This window comes from Rissa tridactyla, chromosome 3 (assembly GCF_028500815.1).
Source record: "Rissa tridactyla isolate bRisTri1 chromosome 3, bRisTri1.patW.cur.20221130, whole genome shotgun sequence".
In the NCBI taxonomy this organism is placed as follows: Eukaryota; Metazoa; Chordata; class Aves; order Charadriiformes; family Laridae; genus Rissa; species Rissa tridactyla.
In genome coordinates this window covers 44,223,614-44,243,081 of record NC_071468.1, presented here as the reverse complement: position 1 = coordinate 44,243,081, position 19,468 = coordinate 44,223,614, and the positions used below count along the sequence as shown (strand labels likewise).

At 37.1% G+C, this 19,468-nt stretch overlaps 1 protein-coding gene across 5 annotated transcripts in view; it reads right to left on the bottom strand.

Moving 5' to 3' along the window:
• Positions 1–1,654: 1,654 nt before the first annotated feature.
• The window catches only part of ERO1B (endoplasmic reticulum oxidoreductase 1 beta), a 33,694-nt gene continuing 15,880 nt past the window's right edge, over positions 1,655–19,468 (bottom strand). Inside the window, exons 5-17 of one of the 5 annotated variants that reach the window (XR_008465202.1) lie at positions 19,081–19,163; positions 17,069–17,142; positions 14,313–14,433; positions 14,176–14,222; positions 13,021–13,032; positions 12,848–12,874; positions 11,669–11,761; positions 11,258–11,504; positions 10,337–10,406; positions 8,571–8,657; positions 7,198–7,331; positions 4,186–6,289; positions 1,655–3,751 (exon numbers count right to left, since the gene is read on the bottom strand). Coding sequence is in view for 2 of the 5 variants with exons in the window: in XM_054193830.1 (XP_054049805.1) it covers positions 6,229–6,289; positions 7,198–7,331; positions 8,571–8,657; positions 10,337–10,406; positions 11,258–11,504; positions 11,669–11,761; positions 12,848–12,874; positions 13,021–13,032; positions 14,176–14,222; positions 14,313–14,433; positions 17,069–17,142; positions 19,081–19,163 (1,056 nt within the window). In the remaining 3 variants the exon portion in view is untranslated. Of the gene's footprint in view, positions 6,290–7,197; positions 7,332–8,570; positions 8,658–10,336; positions 10,407–11,257; positions 11,505–11,668; positions 11,762–12,847; positions 12,875–13,020; positions 13,033–14,175; positions 14,223–14,312; positions 14,434–17,068; positions 17,143–19,080; positions 19,164–19,468 lie in introns of all 5 variants that reach the window. The other 4 variants (XR_008465203.1, XR_008465204.1, XM_054193830.1 and 1 more) reach the window with 4 other exon arrangements.

Sequence of the window (19,468 nt, the reverse complement as noted above, 5' to 3'; positions counted from 1 at the left end):
GCTTAGCAATTTTTCTTCACCTTTTGGTTTTTAGAAGTGTTCCTATGCACAGAGAAATGAAGAACTTGTCTTTGCCACGAGCTTTTCATAGTTCAAGGAGAAGTATAAGCTAATGATTTAAACTTTGAACTGTTCTAATTAATACCTTGTTCTAAGCCATGGTATTTTTGGCTTTGAATAGAGTTGTTAGAGAGTATAATTTAATCATTTTATGCTCGTTTTAAAAGAGCAAATTTCATGAAGTGAAATGGCATAATTATTTTCTAAGTATTTTTATTTTTACACTGTGTATTAGGTTAGAAATACATTATTAAGATGAATATACTGTAAACACATGAACGGGTTGTTCAAATGCATGACAGTAACAATTCTTACATGCACATAAAAGCCTGTAAGGGAAAAACGCCAGCCCAATTAAATACAGTCTTTTCAACTTACTGCTACAGTCTTGGAGCACAATTTACTCTTCGTATTATCACTGCTTCCTCAATGCGGAATGATGGTTGGAGGCTAAAAGTCATCTATACTCTAGTGACGATCTCAAAACACACCGCATTCTCCTAAGAAAGCAAGAAAATTGTATCTTCTCAGCAGCTCTAGGGACAGTCTCAGCAGGGCAGAGACAGGCATCTGCTCTGCCTGGAGCACTGTGAACTGCAGAACAGGCTGAAAATGTCTAAGTTTGAAAAACTAAAGTTATGCGATCATCTCTGTCAATTAGTTCTAGGTATATTATGTAGAAGAGTAAATCAGATACCTAGCCAGGGAGACGGATACAAATAGTACCTATTTATTTATTGAAAACCTAGCAAGCGCAGTCTGGGAATAGAACAAGAACCAGAAATACATAAAGCAGAAAAACCTCAAGTGGACCTAGAGGATAAATTCCGCATAATTAGCAGAAGGTCAGCAAAGCCATGCTTCAGCCTTGTATGTTCAGGGATAAATTTGGTGGTTTGTGGTGGAAATGGTGAATAAATACCATTCTAATATGTGACATTTGTACATAGATTAGTATTAATTATTTTTAGGCTTACTAAGGCAAGCAGGAACCCCAACTCTACTTCAGGTCTGTTTATTGTGCCCAGTGCTGCCTGGCGTGCTCTGCTGTGAAGAGCTCTGCGCCCCCAGCATCTCTTTCTCCTTCCCCACATGGAATTCCCCACCGTAATCCAATCCGCATTTCCCTAGGAGAAAAACATATTTCTTATAGTAAACTTTACTTGTATAAAAGTAGTCCATTTTGAGGTGTACTACAGCATCCCCAAATGGTGGACAGGCGTGGTGTTTTCCTCATATTCAGCTTCAGGAAATGTAAGAACTAGAGAATTCTCTCTAGTTTCACATAGAAATACACGTTTCACAGAGGATATACGGGAATAAAAGAAGGGATGGGGAGTAGATGCGACCAGGGCTGCTTGGAAGCCGAAAGCAGAGCAGTGCCACACTCCTATGCCAAGTCTTCCACAGGCTCTTTGGGTTTTGGGGCCGTTGTGGTAAAAATCAAAGCACGAGCGTTACCTCTGGCAGAAGCAGCCTGCCACTTGTTTGCCCTCCAGAGCTTCCATGAGTTTCTTTACTTCTTCCCAAACGTTCACTGAAGACAAAAAGGCAATTAAACCATCAGCCAGAGCTTAAAAAAGCTGCCACAGGGTTAGGAGAGGAACAGAAGTTTTATTAAACCCTTTGTAATTCTACAACCGTGTTTGTACAAAACCGCCTGAAGACCCAGTGCAAGAAAAGTCTGCAGGAATTACATTTTCTTCACAGTAGATAGAGCCGCACAGCAAAAATTTAATTATGAGAATTCTGTGCTTAAAACAAGCTTAATCCCCATGCCACAGGACGCATGCAGAAAGTGGAATTACAAGTGACTATAACCAATCATAGTAATGAATTAAATACTCTCAAAACACAGGAGATTTAAACAACAAGGTGCAACGTTAAATGTAAGTTAAATCGCTATAATTATCATCACCTGTGTAACAGGTACTTACCCACCTAAACCGAGGATGAAATACGTGTATCAAATTTTTAGTAAGATAACTTGTTAAAAAAAAAAAAATACATACGCAGAATGAAACAGAACACTGCAGAAATCCTTTAGGGGGAGTAATTTCACATGAAGAGCCCCACTGAGTAAAGCAACCAGAAAAAAATATTTACAAAATTGATTTTATAAGCTAGCCTGAGAAAGGGACAGAAGGGACCCAACTTCATTTCAAAATAAGCCTTTACAGCTCTTAAAACAATTGGACTGAAACAGTGGCTAAATTTGGCCATATTCATCCAGAAACGTCCTGTAATTCTGCCACAGGAATTTCTGCTGCGCTGCCACACCGCAGTGCGCTGGGAACAGCAACAGCTACACAGGTTACATTCATTTTTTGAAAGGAATTAAAGTGAGAACGGAAACCTGATCAGCATCTTAAGCTTAAATGGCCGACACGTAAATAATTTAAGTTATATCATTTCTACCAAGTGTAGTTGAAAGGGAAATGAAATGAGAAGTAAAAAAAAGTTTCAAGTGAAAACCCAAAAATTACATTCACAAAAAGAAGCTGTAGCAGAAAATACTTTAATTTGCATTTTATAGATTCAAACATAGCAAAGGTTCAGAAGTGTTTAGATCTCAGTAAGCAGTTCCAACGTTGATTTTGATTTTAATAAATATTACATTTTAATAGGCTAGCTGTATGGAGGAGTTGTAGAGTGATGAATTGCTGATTGCTCCTTTATAAACATAAGCATCTAGATTATTTACAACATATTACAGGTCATTTCCCAGAAAAGCACAAAGCAAGGTCAAGATAAAGGCAACCCAACCGTCAAAACACAACTCAAGGAAGTGTGGCACGGTGTATTTCATGCACGTACAATGACAGACAGCACAAATCAGCAGCTGGAGGAGGAAAACGCTTTCGTTATTCCAGCTTCCACGAGTCTCTATATTTTACTGGTTTAAAATCTGTATTTGCACCTTCCTCCTCAGGCACTGAAGTGCTACTTGTTCAGCAGCAGCGCCCTACATTTTGCCGATGCAGTTTGCACCAAGTCCTTTTACCATTTCACATCAGTCTTCATGACTTGGGAAAAATAAAGAAACATTTTTGTCTTCTCGCTACCTCTGGGATTACAATCATTGTGTCATTTGTACAAGGAATGTAACTTTTCCTCTGAAATGAATGGCAGGCAAAGTTGACAAGCCGGAATTTAAAATAGTTTACAGGTCATGGACAGTGTAACTAACCTTTAGTATAAAAACGGACCTGTAGATGTCTAAAATTTAATTTAACATATAAAGAACTAAGTCATCCAACTCACAGGGTAAAACTTCATAGGCAGCATAGTCACAGAATGTACATCAAATACAGAAAAAAAAAAAAGAGGGTGACAGGAAAATTGTTTCAACTAGATTTGTAACAAGAAAAATCTTACATCCTATTTCTACAATGACAGTGAAGTGAAATGCCTTCCATATTTGATCACCAAGAGAGATGTACCTTCACATGCGACAGAACTTCCCCGTACACAGAATGTGCTGTTCGGCTGCATTCCCGTGTTTCCATGACACAAAGGAAAAGAAGAAAAAGCTTCCCATCTCTTTATGTTCTTCCCCAACGGGATTAGCCTTGCCTGCACTGTGCCAATGGGGGCTGCAGGGAGCAGATGCCCGGGATCTGGGTGCCCAAATCTCTCACCTCTCCCACGAGCAAGTGCACGATGCTAGTATGTGATGCTGCTTCAGTGTCTGTAGATTTTAGCCAGGCACAGGTGGAAAAAAATAAAAAAAAAAAAAAAAGAAAAATAGCAAGTTGCATCCCCAGAAGAAGGTTGGAAGCCATTCACTTTCCCCATAAAGGCAGGGGAAAAAGGAAAGAAACAATTCTGAGACTCAGGCCTTTCCTGGGGCAGCACAGACAACACAATCTATTTTATTTTTTTCAAATAAAAAAATTCTGCCTAAAGCTTTAGGCACTATAATAACACAGATAAGTCCCAGCTATACAGCATTCACACAAGTGAGCCTACAGGTTCTAGCCCTTGCAGGTCAATCCAAAAGGCAAGGAATTAATGGCCAACTGAAAACCACACTCTTTCAATATATACAATTACTCAGGAGAGTTAGATACTCGGGGTGGAACTCATTTATCAAACATAGATGTTCACATCTGAGCTAGTTACCTGGGTTCCCACTTCAATTTAATGGAGAAAAATCCACTCTAGGGTGCAAACCACTGCATCCTGGAGTGGATCATCCAGAGCTCGGAAGAGGCCAGGTGAATCCACCTACAAATCGCCCGCTCTTCTCCACTAACTGGAAAAAGGAAGCCTGTGGTGACTTGCTCAGACAAGGGTGCCTGCAGGCAAGAGAGGCTGCCGGTTAAGAACGTGACGTACCCAGACTGGTATCAGCTTTCTCCAACTCCACATTAAATTAATCTACTGGCTTAAACAGGAACTTAGGACTGGATACCAGTTCATTGCCAATTTGTGCAACTATCACCAAAGTTTTGTGGGGGTGGGCTTTTTTTTTTTGGTTTGGGTTTTTTTGTTGTTTTTTTTGTTTGGTTGGTTGGTTGGTTTTTCCCCTCCTTTCATTTAGCTTATCCCAGTTTGACTCAAGAGGGTTCTTGAGAAACTGTATTTTTTATAGTAGCAAGTGGCAGCAGGAGAGTCCGTCTCATTTCCAGTCAGGTAGGAATTTGAGGCTAGTCTGGAAACAAGGGACACAGAGCGTATTCCAGCTTTCAGAAAATCTCAGCTGTAAAGGACCACATTATGGAAGCCAATACAGTTACAATCAATTATATAAATAGGTCACTAAATATCTGGTTGGGTGAAAAATGTTTAAGAGCACTTTATTTTGTGAAGACTTTGTTTTTAAAAACAAGAGATGTTATCTACACTGTTACCAGCACTTCCTACATTCATAATGCTTAACTTCACTTTGAAACGTGCTGGTTTGAAAAAAAAAATAATTATTACTTCATTTTAAATTTAAACCAATATTTGGTTGCTACTAATCAGCAGTGCTGTTTTTGAATTCTGTTTTGGACAATGGTAAATTATCATTGACATTTGTGGACAATGATACACAAGTAATTCCTTATTTTATGAAAGTTACATTATTAACATACCCGTTTTATTACGCTGAATATCCTTTTAAAGAAGATACAGATAGGGATTGCATAGATAGAGTATGCGGTATTAAATGTCAGTATGATTATGAATTTTAAAAAGCATCTTTTTTTAAAAGTGACTACAAAAACAAGTTCTTATTTTTTTGTACTGACCTTTTAACGTAGCATGAAAACATAACCCATAAAGAGCAAATCTATTTCTACAGCTCAAAGATTGAAACGTGCTATTTTAACACTTTAGACATTAAAAAGAATTTCTGGAACCGAACTTGCGATTACAATCTAGAAAATAAAATACTCATTTGATTGACTGAGGCGTTTCAGCTGGCAGCACTCCACTACCCATCTCCCCCTGCCCTCTTGCACTCCCCCCAGGCAAACGCAGAGTAGCCAAAGGGCTGCAGAAATGTCACTTCCAACTGTGCTGCATCAGAGACAAGGTAGTTATTTTAAAGAAAAAAAAAAGGAGCTTCTGGAAAGCAGCACATAAGGGAAAAAAATGTTGATATCAGCAAGATGCAAAGGAGCTTGGTGTGAAACAAAACTTTCTGCTCAGTAAATTTCCTATTTTTAAGTAAGTTTCATTATTACAGTAAGAAGTCAGAACTCAACAAGAACCTTATTTCCTTCTCCATTTTTTGTTTTGTTTTTTCTTTTCTTTTAGACAGCCAGAATCAGCATACTCAGTCCTTAGAATATACTGAAGCTGAGTACCGGGGAGAGGCGAACCACCTCTCTCAGGACAGGCCAAGTCAGGGTGGAGGTACATATGTTTTCATATAAAACAACTGTCTCAAAAAGACAAGGAAATAAAGAAAATTTATGTAGTTTCAGTACAACAGAACTGTGAGCAGAGAACTTAAAAAATAAACAGATCAGCATAATTTACACATTTAAAAACTATATATTTCATTCATAAATATCTTTTCTAATTAATAACCATTCCTAGTTTGAACATAAATATTCAAGTTGGTACTTGATTTTACTTTTTATCAGTTCATGTGAGTCCTGTAAGGATCAGTTCCTTCTGCTCAATGCAGTCACGTAAATGGTCTTCACTAATGGAGGTGTGCAAAGGCCTTCATTACCTAGTTTGTTGTAATAAAACTTTAAAATTCTGCAACTCTCTTATACTTGTGGAAAGCCTGCAAAACAAAAACCCCTTAAATGTTAGTATGTCAACTGCGAAAGAGAAGTGCAAATCATCATCTTCCATGGGGGCTTTTTGTTGTTGTTTTGTTTGCTTGTTTGTTTTTTAAACACAATTCTGTCCCAAAGATTAACTAAGATATTACTTTCCTGCAAAAGATCTACTGTCTGACTTCTCCATTATATTTACATAGTATACTACAGGGATTACAGTTTAGGTATGTTTTAAGTTTTCCTGACTTCATTAAACATCTGTAAAAATCTCTAAGCAGAGGTAATAAACATTAATTACATTCTTTCAACAGGACCAGATTGTTATATTCAAGATCTGAAGAACTAGCATGACGAACAACGCAAGTTCTACACATCTTTTAAAGCTCTTGAAATGTTTTATTTCATCACTTGAATGGGGCAAATACTTTCTGTTTTCAAAAAATTAAATAAAATTAAAGTTTTAACAAAAATAATCACATCATACATGAAAATTAAAAAATCTCCAAGTATCTTTTTTCCCTTTCACTACTTTTGACGTACACACATGTAAAACAGAAATATAAAAAAAAGTAGAACAGCTCTATTCAGCATCCAAAACTGAGGAGACATACCCAAAGCCTAATGCTTAAGACTGTTTGAGACTTAAATCCAGCTTTCACAAGATGGAATTTATGAGGTTTGAGATAGAGAGATGAATTGGATCCCAACACACAACAATGTCCAAGGCTAATAATCAGCACTCCACATGCTCAGTTTGATGGCATTAATTTTATTAGTATCACTAATAATAATTCAGCCTTTAAAAGGTACAGCTACATGTACAATACCATCTTTCCACAGACCTTGAGTGTTGATACTGAAGTTTTACTGGTTTTCTACTACACAGATAATTAAGAAAAAACCCACTTACCTTCCAAAGGCATTTACAAGAGCAACTATTTCTTGGCGTGTGAGTTGAAAACCTTTTGACGGGCTATTCTCAGGAAGGCTCTGTATCTCCTTCTCGGAAAACAAGATCTTCAGAGCAGTTCCTAAGCCTTGAGTCTAGAAGAAAAGTCCAACGTTTTAAGATCAATAAGATCACTCCTTCACTTCCCATCTCTTTTCTTCTCAGCCACAGCAGACGCATTGGAATATATGCCTGGTACAACACTTCCAGCTCCCTCCCGCCCCTTGCCTTACAGATGCCCCACTGCCGCAGGAGCTGTTGGATCAGATTTCCCCTTTTCTTCTCCCCTCCCCCCTTCCCAGTCAAACTAGGTTTTATTACGAGGTATCACAACACTTCTATTTTTACCACCTCCAGTCCCAGTGGCAGACATTGCAATTTCAGTTTCAACCCCCATTTTCTACACAGAAATAGAACAGAAGCAGCTATTCGTATTTCCTCTTTTAATCAGGCTATAGAAACAACCACTGGATTTTGATAAAAAGTGGTTGAGGCTGGCTGCAAGAGAATTTTCTAGGTCAAGAAATCTGGCCCTATTTCATTTTGTGTGAGAAGGAAAAAACAGTAATAGATCAGAAGCATTAACTAGGACAGGGTAAGCAGAACTCCGGAAATCCAGCAGAGACCACCAAATTTTTGATGTTATAAATTTCTTTGAAAACTGAACTCTGATAAGCTTAACATTATACAACAGTATAGTTCAGTAGGCACCCCAAAGTAACAACTATTCCCAATCTTGACTTAACATTAGTCTTCAGTTTTAAGAACTTGTTCTCAGTTAAAAAATAAAAGGTGTCCAGAAACTGAAATTCTGCTTTTAAACTTCCAGCTTTACTGCGCACCTTTGCATTCATTTGCTGCCTTCTGCATAAATTGTGAAAATCTGAATTACTACTTCTTTCTTATATCTCAAGTTGTGGAGTTAAATCTCTTGCTGAATTTTCTAACAATTAAGGAAGTGCTGTATTTCCAGGAAGGCTTCCCACCCACAGGGGATTCTGCAAGGCTCATCTGATCACTGAATACAGATAAGATACTGATTGCCATAAGACTTCGCCGTGAAGCATCTTCTCTAAATACATTTTTTTCAGAGACTACAAACTATACCTTTTAGTAAATTATACATCTGTAGACTAAAAATAAATTTTTTAAACAAATTTATTGAACAATGAACTAAACATCTGTCTGTTTTTAATATATAGGTAAGGATATCAAAGACCAACCATGTGCACAAAGTCTGAATGCTAAGGCAAGAGGCATCCAGCCAAACTGAAGTAGATGCTTATCTTCTAACCCCCCCCCAGCCATGCACACATACATAAAACAAACTATACCTGCAGTTTGCCCCACAGCCTGCACTTATCACATCCAACACAATCCATTATGCGGGATATGTTCTTGAAATGCAATCTGAATTCTTCCTATCAGTTAAAAACAAAGTAAAAAACCATTAACTTAAAATATCTCTTAGCTTTACAAAAACAGAAGGTTAACTAATCTAGTACCAATAGAGTATCAATTACTCTATTACTAAAGCGGAACAAAACCACTACTGTATGTGGTCAGGCCATAACTATGGTCCATGTGAAACCAGAATTTTGTTTCCAAGCCAATGCTATTAGTTAATTCCTCAAAAAAAACCCCCAAGAATACAGGACATGCAGAGTAACGCTTGGATTCTGTACACTGAGTTTCTAGCAACTTGCTCAAAACTTTCTGAGCAATTAAATACTGTATCTGTGTCCCTGCCCAATTTTTCTACCATTATTCAAATCCCTTTTTGACAAACAGGCAAACAAGTCACAATTCACAAAAGACATTTCCTGTCCAAAGCTGTGGGTAGATTGTTGCTTTGCAGCTTCAGTCAAAGTGGAAGCAAGCATAGCACAGAACTAATTAAGATGATCTCAATTAAATATTTAAGGTCAGAAAAACACTAGCTGCACTGATAATCTACTGGCACCTTTCTAATAGCATTCTTTCTAATGCTGATGAAATTACATACTCTACTGAAATAAGTATTAAATGCGTTAATAAGTATTAAAACAGACCTTTATTACTGAGCCACTCTCCAACTGTGTAATTGTAGTGCACACCGCGCTGAACACCAGCATGTTAACACCGGAAGTTACTAGGCAGTCACAGCATTCACATTTGGTTCCCATGTTTAGGAACTATGCTTTTCTAATGTTAAGTATAATATTATATTACATTATATAGAATCATAGAATGTGTTGGGTTGGAAGGGACCTTTAAAAGTCATCTAGTCCAACCCCCCCTGCAGTAAGCAGGGACATCTTCAACTAGATCAGGTTGCTCAGAGCCTCATCCAGCCTGGCCTTGAATGTCTCCAGGGGTGGGCCCTCCACCACCTCTCTGGGCAACCTGTTCTGGTGTCTCACCACCCTCATTGTAAAGAACTTCTTCCTAATGTCTAATCTAAACCTTCCCTGCTCTAGCTTAAAACCATTGCCCCTCGTCCTATTGCTACATGCCCTTGCAAACAGCCCCTCCCCAGCTTTCTTGCAGGCCCCCTTCAGGTACTGGAAGGCCGCTACAAGGTCTCCCCGGAGCCTTCTCTTCTCCAGGCTGAACAACCCCAACTCTCTCAGCCTGTCTTCGTAGGAGAGGTGCTCCAGCCCTCTGATCATCTTTGTGGTCCTCCCCTGGACCCGCTCCAACAGGTCCATGTCCTTCTTATATATTATACTATATAAAGCTTTTTTTTTTTTTTAACCAAATGTCACTGGGTTATTGTTTTGGTGCTTTACTTTTTCTGATGCTTATGTGAAACGTACTGTATTTAAAAAACACTATTGCTACTACTGGTAATACCAATCAACTCATTTGCCTCACCACAGACCTGATGGCAGACCCAAGGCACTAAAACAGAGATTTCAGTCTGCTGGGCTCAGGACACCACCTTGCATTCATTTACTACAAAGTAGAATCAGAGACCTCAGATACAATTCTGTAAGTTTTCATCCCTGCCTTTTCTACTCTCAGAAGTATGCTTCTGGTAAGTAGAGTAGTTTTCTAAAATAACTCTACTTAATTCTAACATGGGTATTTTGGATGTCATTCAGAAAACTAGACTTACCTTTAATGACTTGGCTCCTTTTTTATCTCCAGCAAACATGGACTTTTCATCAAAGTGCATATGGAAGGACCTAATAAAGACAAAATGCAAAAAAACCAAATGCTGGCATGAACTACAGCATTCCATCAAGCTTGGTGAGCAGCTGATGCCATTAGTGTAAAATACTTTTTGGAGTTCCTAGTCTTTGCAGAATAGCCCTTAAAAAATTACTGAATGGTCTCAGTTTTCCTATTCAATCACTGTAACTTGAAATCTGTTATTTACAGTTTTGTTGAGAATTCTCTTTTCCACTGATGAAGCTTTCTTTCTAATGCACACTGAAATTGTCTTAATGTTTGTCTTTCAGTTGATTGTTGTCTCACCACATGTCAAATACCTAGCAAGATTTTGATTAAGGACAGCAATGAAGCCACACAGCACATTACCAATCACAGAAATTAGCAAGAAGGTGAGCAAAGGAACTGGGTTAGAGAACCTTAAAGAACAAACAGAAGGAAGAAGGGATGTCTAGAGCACCAGAGTTAAGTCTATGATAAAAGCTGGTTAACTCACTGGATCATGAAAAGACTACATGTATTATTTTCCTTTTCAAAATAAATCATGTGCATATTATACTGAAGAATCAGAAAAAGCAACAAACAGGGAGTAGCCCAGGGTGTTCAGGCTGTTGTGTGGTTTTTGCTTCATTTTGTTCTTTTGATTGGGTGTTTTTGTTTTTTAAATATTGATATATTCAAACCTCAAAAATATTAATCTCATTCCATCAAATGTACAAATTCCTCTTGTTCTCTCCCATTAATTATTTTCATTTCCTCATTCCACTCTCCTTCTTGTCCTATCCTATCAAGCAGTCATCTATTCTCACTTATGAATATAACTCAGAATTTCAAACTATTGACAAAAAGAAATCTTATGCCTTACTTTGTATCCCTGAAGATATCTAGTAAAAGAGCTTTAGATTCAGCATCCTCATGGCCATTTCCAGTGTAAAGGTCAACAACTGAACGCTCAAAGTATGGTGCAACCTTTGACAAAGCACGCAGCTCTATCAAATATAGGAAATACAGATTTTTGAGCCTCCTTGGTCCTTCTCCTTTTGTTTCAATAGGGTCAAAGCGACGAGTGAACTCTTTCACATTCGGTCCCCAGCGAGGCTTCCCCCACGTTTCTACACAGAGGCAAAAAAAAGGGTAGGGGGAATAAAACATGCATATTTAGAAAAAGAAAGCAACTAAGTATAGATCAAAAATTTTCAGAAAAAAACCACACAACAAATACATGTTACAGATATCGCAAAATTCCATTCAGCAACTTTACCTAGATTTAAATTACCTTCAAGAAGATAATTTGCACACAGATGCAAGTTGATGCTAGCATGAAGTCCAGATATGAGTTTATAAAACACTCTTTTCTCAAGGCAAAGACCTGTCCGGGAAAAAAGACCATCAAACTCCAAACTAAATACTGGAAATAATGTCTTTAAATTAATATATTTTGACATTTCAGCGATGCAAGTCTGCCTTGTTTAACTTTAAAGAGTTACAATTACGGTACTTCAGCATTGTTAATAAGCCCTTATATCCATCACAGGAAAAGTTTAACTCTTATTTTTTATATAAAGACTTACTAAGAATGAAGTTTCACATTTCTTACTTGGTAATTTAGTGTTCTAATAAATACAATCGAATAAGTATCTGGTCAAATTAGTACAGATAAATTGCCACACAAAAAAAGAGATGCTTACATTGTTTGAGCAATGAATTTGTAATAGCCTTGAATTTTGACAGTCTGGAAACCCTAATTAGAATTAAAGGTACCACTGAATTAGAGTAGTGACCTTACAGAAAAATATTAAAAAAAAACCCACAGAAAACCTTTTGGCATTGGCATTCAGCAAAACCATTTCTTCCCAGCTTTACTGTAAATTCACTGAAGATTTAAATGCACTGAGCAAAACCTTGAAAAATCTGACTTTGATGGATACAAACACCCTAAACAGAAATGTAATGGCATTGGGTGGCCAAAAAATGCAATCTTGATTGCTACCACTATAACAATAATTCTGTTTAAATATGAATAAAAAGCAAATTGCTTTGCCTTCTGAACTTACATACTTATGTTCATTTACATACTGGGAACAGCACCGTAAGAAACTGTAATTTTTTGAATGCTGTTTTCACAGAAGAACCTTAACAATGTTACTAATAATCACATTCCTGCTTAAATGCCTAAAATGAGCAGAAAAATCAAAGTAACTGTTACTGATGTGAACTCCTCCGTTACAGAACATGAAACAGTGAAGGGTTTAAGAGTTATACCATCTAAGTGAATGAGATTTCCAAAGACCACCAAGAAAAAACAAATAATTATTTGAATGACACTCAGAAGTTCTGCACAACTTACTGGAAAAATCTACACTATTGAAAAATATTTGGCGAGACAAAAAAAAAAATACTACAGTGTTTCTTCTAGTGAATTTAACATTATATTAACCCATCCAAGAGGCTTTACCTTCTAGCCATGTGTAGAAAGATTCTCCTGTAAATATAAAGTATATGGTTAAATGAAGAGTATTCATTTTCAACAGTACAGTATCTTTATATTACTATGCATACTAACATTAGCTGCTATCTGGACATAAAGCTAAATAATAATAAATAGTAGCAAAAAATAAGATGACTTACCATCATCGCCTCCTTGGGGGGGGGGGGGGAGGGGGGGGAAGAAAATTCCATAAGCATTAAAAAGATAATTTCTACAGCAAATCAGTAATGAAACACAGGCTTTACTACAAACACTGAAAAATTGCAAAAAACCTTATTTAATCTGAAAAAAAAAACCCAGATTGCTTTCCATCCTCTTCTTTCTCTTCAAGACTACCCGAGACTAAAGACACTATAATAATGAAAGTCACTAAGAATTTGAAATCGTAGTAGCAGTTGATTTACACGTTCTTGAAAATGGTATTTTAGCTTCAGAAAGATGATTAGGAAATCTTCTTCTGTAGTTCACATTATTTGACAATCTGACCAGTGCTCCCTTCTGAAATTTTGATCCCTGAGTTAAACTGCTTTTACAATTCTTTTTATTTGTGTATACAAGCAATATGTTATCTCAATATTAATAATTATGAAAAGCTATCTTGATTTTCTAACTTGTGGTATGTTTTCTAACTTAATATATTGGCTAATAGCTAATTTTTTAAGGGAAATGAGACACGCTGACAGGGGAAAGCTGATTGATTTGGAACATCAGGTTACAGTTTCCAATCTAAATTTGAAAACTTAAAGCCCAAGTCATTGGCATACGTTCTTTTAAACATTCTTGCAGATAACTGAGCCTTTCTAAGTATCCACTCTTTCTTCAAATAATGCCATTATCTGTACATTTGTAAAACATCAAATATTATAGATGGAAAATGTCCAGCTACATTACACTAGGATGACTATGAGCTAAAGTGATTAAATTAAATGTTCTAGGAAAAAAAAAGACAACAGAAGAATGCAAGAGTGCTGAAATTTTTGTTGAACTTTAACTCCTTCCCATCCACACTACAGAATTACTGTCACACTTACTAAACAGTTTGAGATCTTCTTTAGTTTTCGCATTAGCTCCCCTGACCTTAATAAGCCTATTCACATGCATAAGATTAAGCACATATGTAATCAAATATCACAAACCTTAGTCTCATTATTGAAAACAGACAGCTACTTCTACACAGGAAATGAACAAAGCAGAAAGCAAACCTACAGACTGAAGATTACTATTTGTATTACTTGTACTGCAACAGTCACTATATTAAAAGAACTGCATTAGAAAATAAAACAGGCAAGACCCACCCCTACTAGGCGCCAGTGGATTTAAAGGACGATAGACAGATCGAGGCCTAGAAAATAAGTTAGAAAACACAAAAATCAGTTTTAAGCTAAACTGAAGCGCAGATCTAAGAAATAGGCTTCCTCTCCCTCTCCATTACTTGAAGCAGTTTTCTTCATAGATGCTGTTCCACACCCTCCAAGCAGAAGGCCCCTTGTATCCCGTGTAACGTTCTGGATTCAGCAGCAAATCCACATACTGTGCATCTGGAGATCTCTCATCTAAATAGAAAATCTTTTGTTACATATTCTAATCGGTCATTTAAAAATGATTCAGTTTAAAAAAAAAAAACCAGTCACACAGAATTAAATATAAACAAGAGGTTTCATATAATACTATTCTGTCTTCCAGTTGGATTATAAATGCCTTGTGTGTGAAAATGTAGCAATATACGCACTAAATAGAAAGCTCAAAAGTATATAATTTATTCCAGAGCCTCTTGTGCAGACATAAATTTCTACACTGTCTGAACACACTCTATGTGGCTTCAACTCCACCATAAATGCTTGTCATGCAATGTGTTCTCTCACTCTATTCTAAGATATAAACAGTGTTTTGTTTTAAATGGGCTTCAAATTCAAGGTTTTTTTGCCTGGCAGTATTTGGTTGGGGAGGGGGCTGCTTTTTTGAAATGGGTATACTGCTACAGGGGCTTCTTAATAAAGACAAGGTCAAAGAATGCATCTTGTAGTTGGTACACATTGTATATCTATTACCTAAATCACTTTTTTTCCCCCAGATATCCCTGTATACTAGCAGAAAGTCTGCAGCACATTTCTTAATTGAACAAACTTTCAGCATATTTCAGAATGCTCTGTTGGTTACGGCAAGAAACATGTTATTTAAACATCATTTCAACAAGTTATACCCTCATCTCAGAGGTTCACTACCAATTCAGGCAACATACCAAAGAAAACAGTGAAACAGTACTCTCTCTACTTGAAAACTCCATACAAATAGAAACTTAAGTTTTGAGCTACAACCAGTAAAAAGCAGGAAGAATTCCCTCTTCTTTGAAATTCTAGGTGAAGAGCAACTCTTGCTTAAGAAAACCCACATACAAGTCCAGAGACTTATCCATAGGAATAGGTCAGGCAGTGCCACTGAGTGTTTCCTCAGATGTTGAAAAAAGCCACAAAAACAGTGAGTGAAAACTGCTCTAAAAAGAAGAGATGATTCTGCATGAGCAGTTAAGCATCGCTTCAGCAGTAGTAGCAAAAACAAAGAAGAAAGACAGACACAAGACACACAACACAGTGGGTGCCAGATGGGACAAAGCCAAATTACAGCTTTATTTCTTTGACAGCATGGCTAACCTAAGCAGTTCCTAAACTTCCTGGTCGCTTCAGGTCTCCACTTTGTCTTCTCATTATCCACATACAATTGAGTCTGTGGGGCAGCACAACAGAAGTACAGAAAGCTGACCTGGGTTATGAAGTTTTTTTCAGCTAGATCAATTCCCTTATCTAGTTTATCATTAAGCCAAATAAAAAGCTAGTGAAGAGTAAAACTGATGATATGGCTTTGTGCTACAGTTGAGGGAATTAAGAGTTCTCTCGCCACCAGGAAGAGAGTAGATGAAGAGAACAAGAGTTTCTGCCTCCCCCGAGTAAAGCTATTTTCTCTCACCTCTCCCTGCTTCAGCTCCCAAACTCACCTGATAAGCCAGTTCCATCACAACCATCTGGGAGATGGGAGGAAGATGTCAACTTACTTTCCTGCTATTCAAGTAAGCTGAATCAGCTTACCATGCAGAGATATGCACATCAGATTAAAAAAATGACAGCACTGGAAGAACACAGCTGGAGGCAGGACACCCTCCTTTCACCAGGGCATGATGTAAGGAGAGATGGAGGTAGAATCAGGAACTACTTAAGTTAGTATTACTTCTAAAAGAAATGCTCCTAAACTATACTTTTGCCAACTGAGTGCACTTAAGCAGGCAGCTTGAAGATAGTAGAGACAATAGCGGCTTTCTGCATATAACAGTTCACATCTACAGTTATGCTCTTCAAGTATTTATTACAGACACAGCTTATATAGAAAATTTTCACAGAGAAGACACGGCAGAAGTGCTAAAAGGAGAACTGCAGTTGGTAGATCCACTACAGCTGCAACTTTCTCAGGTCACACCAAACATTAGCCAAAAGGTAGATTAAAACATGTTGCATTATGGCCCAAGCCTTCCTAGCATAGAACGCATTCTAAGATATTTATTAAAAAGGCTTTAGCTGTCATTTCTGAACTTGGCAATTCTCAGGGCTATCTGAAAAACATTCCTTTGAGCTTTGAATGTTACAAGCAAATAAGAGGACTCACATCTGTGTAGCAGAGGGAAGACACAATCTAATATCCTAATGTTTTAACAAGAAAGTATTGACAAATAAGGGTGAATTTAGTGCACAGATCATTTGGAAACACAGCAAGGCTGGAAAAGGAACAAACTCAGCCCAAGCATAGACAGTAGAATAGAAACAAAAATAATATAGTAAGAAACTGAATCAGGTGCAAGTAATTTGTCTAATATTTGTGTTGGATGCAACTCTTTTGTGAGAAGCAGCTTTTTAAAAAATATACACTAAACTCCTCCCATTTACCTTCTTTTTTATTTCTATAAGTCTCCTGTCCAGTATACTAACAAGGGGTAATAGTGAATGTGCACTGTGTAGGCTACCAAATGCTCCTTGTAAAAAATTGCATTCTTCACATGTAGAATGATATGAACTGTCACATCTCCATTTAGCATAAAATTAAAGCTTTTTAAAAAATTTTTATTTGCAGGGAAACTATAATCTTTTGTGGTTTTTAAGAGACAGCAAATAAAACAAACACTCTGAAAAAGCTTAAACATTTTACCATCAAGTTCACAAAAATGATCCTGTGAATCATCGTATCTTGCCCAGTCAATGAAAGCCTCCTTACTTTGGTTACTGAGGGGAAGAAAATACATTTGATTTTAAACTTTTAAATAAACAACATCAATAAGAGCTACCGAGAGAAACACAAACCACATACAGTATACTGTATCTGACACTTGAGAATATATGGAATTACCACTTGCTAGCAGCACAGAGATTCAAGCAGGCATCAACTGCAATACTTTTAAAAGTCATTTTAATATCAGACAGCAAGAAAGGTTTCACCATCATTATTTGAACAAACTGTGCACTGGCAGTGACTTCCCTTTCTTCAGGAAGAGCTTGGTAAAATGCTTTCATAGCATAGATTTTTAAACACCTTTCAAAGTACTATTTTAGCAGCTGTCACTTGCGGGGTGAGGGAGTGAGGGGAATACTATTTTCTTAACTTGTACTTTCAACAAGATCTGCAATAGTTAGTCTTGCTTTTTAGAGGGAAAATGAACATCTAAACACCCTTTCCAAGCTAAATGACTCTATGAATATGATTTGTCTTAAGACTTTTAAATAATAATGGCATTCCACTCACCCTAGCATTTTCAAAGGTGTACTGTACCAGAGAGACAAGTACTTTGAAGTTCCCACACTATGAAACACAAACAGTGCCAAAAGCTGAATGCTTTCTTCCATGTATATATGCAGCGCAGAACTACTGATGCCACACTACTGACAGCAAAACATAAGCAAAGATATGATTGGGAACTCTGCTCCAGGGTGCAGTGAAGCACCTTGAAGTAACAAAAACAACCTATTCTGTTTGATCAAATTAGTACTAGCACAATTCTACAAACAGAGGCAATTCTGTAACAAGATACATTTCTAATCTTCTGCCAAATCACTATAGTAAACTTTATACTCGGTCTTAAATGAGGAACTTCTCCAATAATTACTAGCAGGCAAGATTTGATAATCACAAGAACTACAGTTGATAAAGGAAAATAACCCAAAATCATGGGGATGATGCACTGCTAGGTAGAGAACGTGGAGGTTTGTCTACAAAGCACAAACTCTTCCTGGCACTTGCATGATCCATTATCTGCCCTCTCCCAACTTCGTCTATCCTACTCTCACAAAAGGCATTCTCTTTAGCTCTCCATACACATACTCAATACCATTTTTTTTGCCCTATGTGAATGGAAGAGTGTTAATAATTTCTTATTTCCCCTAAAAAAGCCTTGGTTAAAGGTTTTACCCAGTTGGGTTTAAAACACTGCACACGAGGCAGAAGCAGTCACTTTTTCATGGCAGTCCTATTTCGTCAGATGACAGCAAAGAGTTTCAACATCTCTATCGGGTAGAACTACTGAAACCTATGGCTAAACACATCACACCTCTCCATCAAAAGTAAAGAATTGATTTTTCTATTTCTACTTTTTAAAGGTGGGGAACCTGGCAAAGTTTTCCTAAGTGGTCACCCACACACTTTACTACTCAGGGGCAACACCATCCTGCAGAATTCCTCCCACGCAACCTTGACTGTGCCATGCAATAAGCAAGATCAGGGAATTGATCCAAGCTAAAAATAACTTTGCCAACAATAGGAGTAACTCATAAGCTCCCTGATCGGGTTCACTGAATGATCACAAACAGGCAAATTAGTGTAACAGAGGGACAGAGCAGGACAGAATCCCTTAATCCAGCACAGTCATCAAGAACTAAGACTGACACTGGTAAAAATTAGAAAAAAGCTGGGTTTATATGCAAGTTTCCTCCAACTCTTGATGCTATAAGATACCTCTTTTAAATCATATCAAAGTGTACTTTAAAAAAAAAAAAAGAAAATCTACTTAACACCTTTACCTTCAGATGTTCTTGCATCATTTCACATTTACTTTCTAATGGGCTATGGAAAGAATGGAGAACAAAAACCAGCACATTGCAAAAACAAAGACAGACAAAATGGAATGCTCCTTTGTTACTATTTTTGTACTATTGTAAATCACAGCATACCTTAAAGTACTGTTAACTGCTCCCAGTTTGTTAGCTTGCTCACAGTCTTCCAATTCTTTGGAATTATTTGCTGCTTTTGAATACTGTAAGAAAGTTCATATTTAATATGCAAACAAATTACATAAAATCCTCTGGAACAGGTGCCATGAAAGGTATTTCTAGGTTTAACAGTGAATTGGCTAGTATCAGGGAAAATCCTCAAGACCATTTCTTATTTCCATTTTTCTTCACTTTATTTCATCAGGTCAGTTTTGCTCTGTGGATTTAACTACCACAGAAAATTCAGATAAAAGTGTCAAAGATGTGTTTGTTCTGCCTTTTTTTTTTTTTAAATTGAGTTCTAAAGTGTTTCAGATACTTAGTAACACTATTATAAAAGAACATTGGA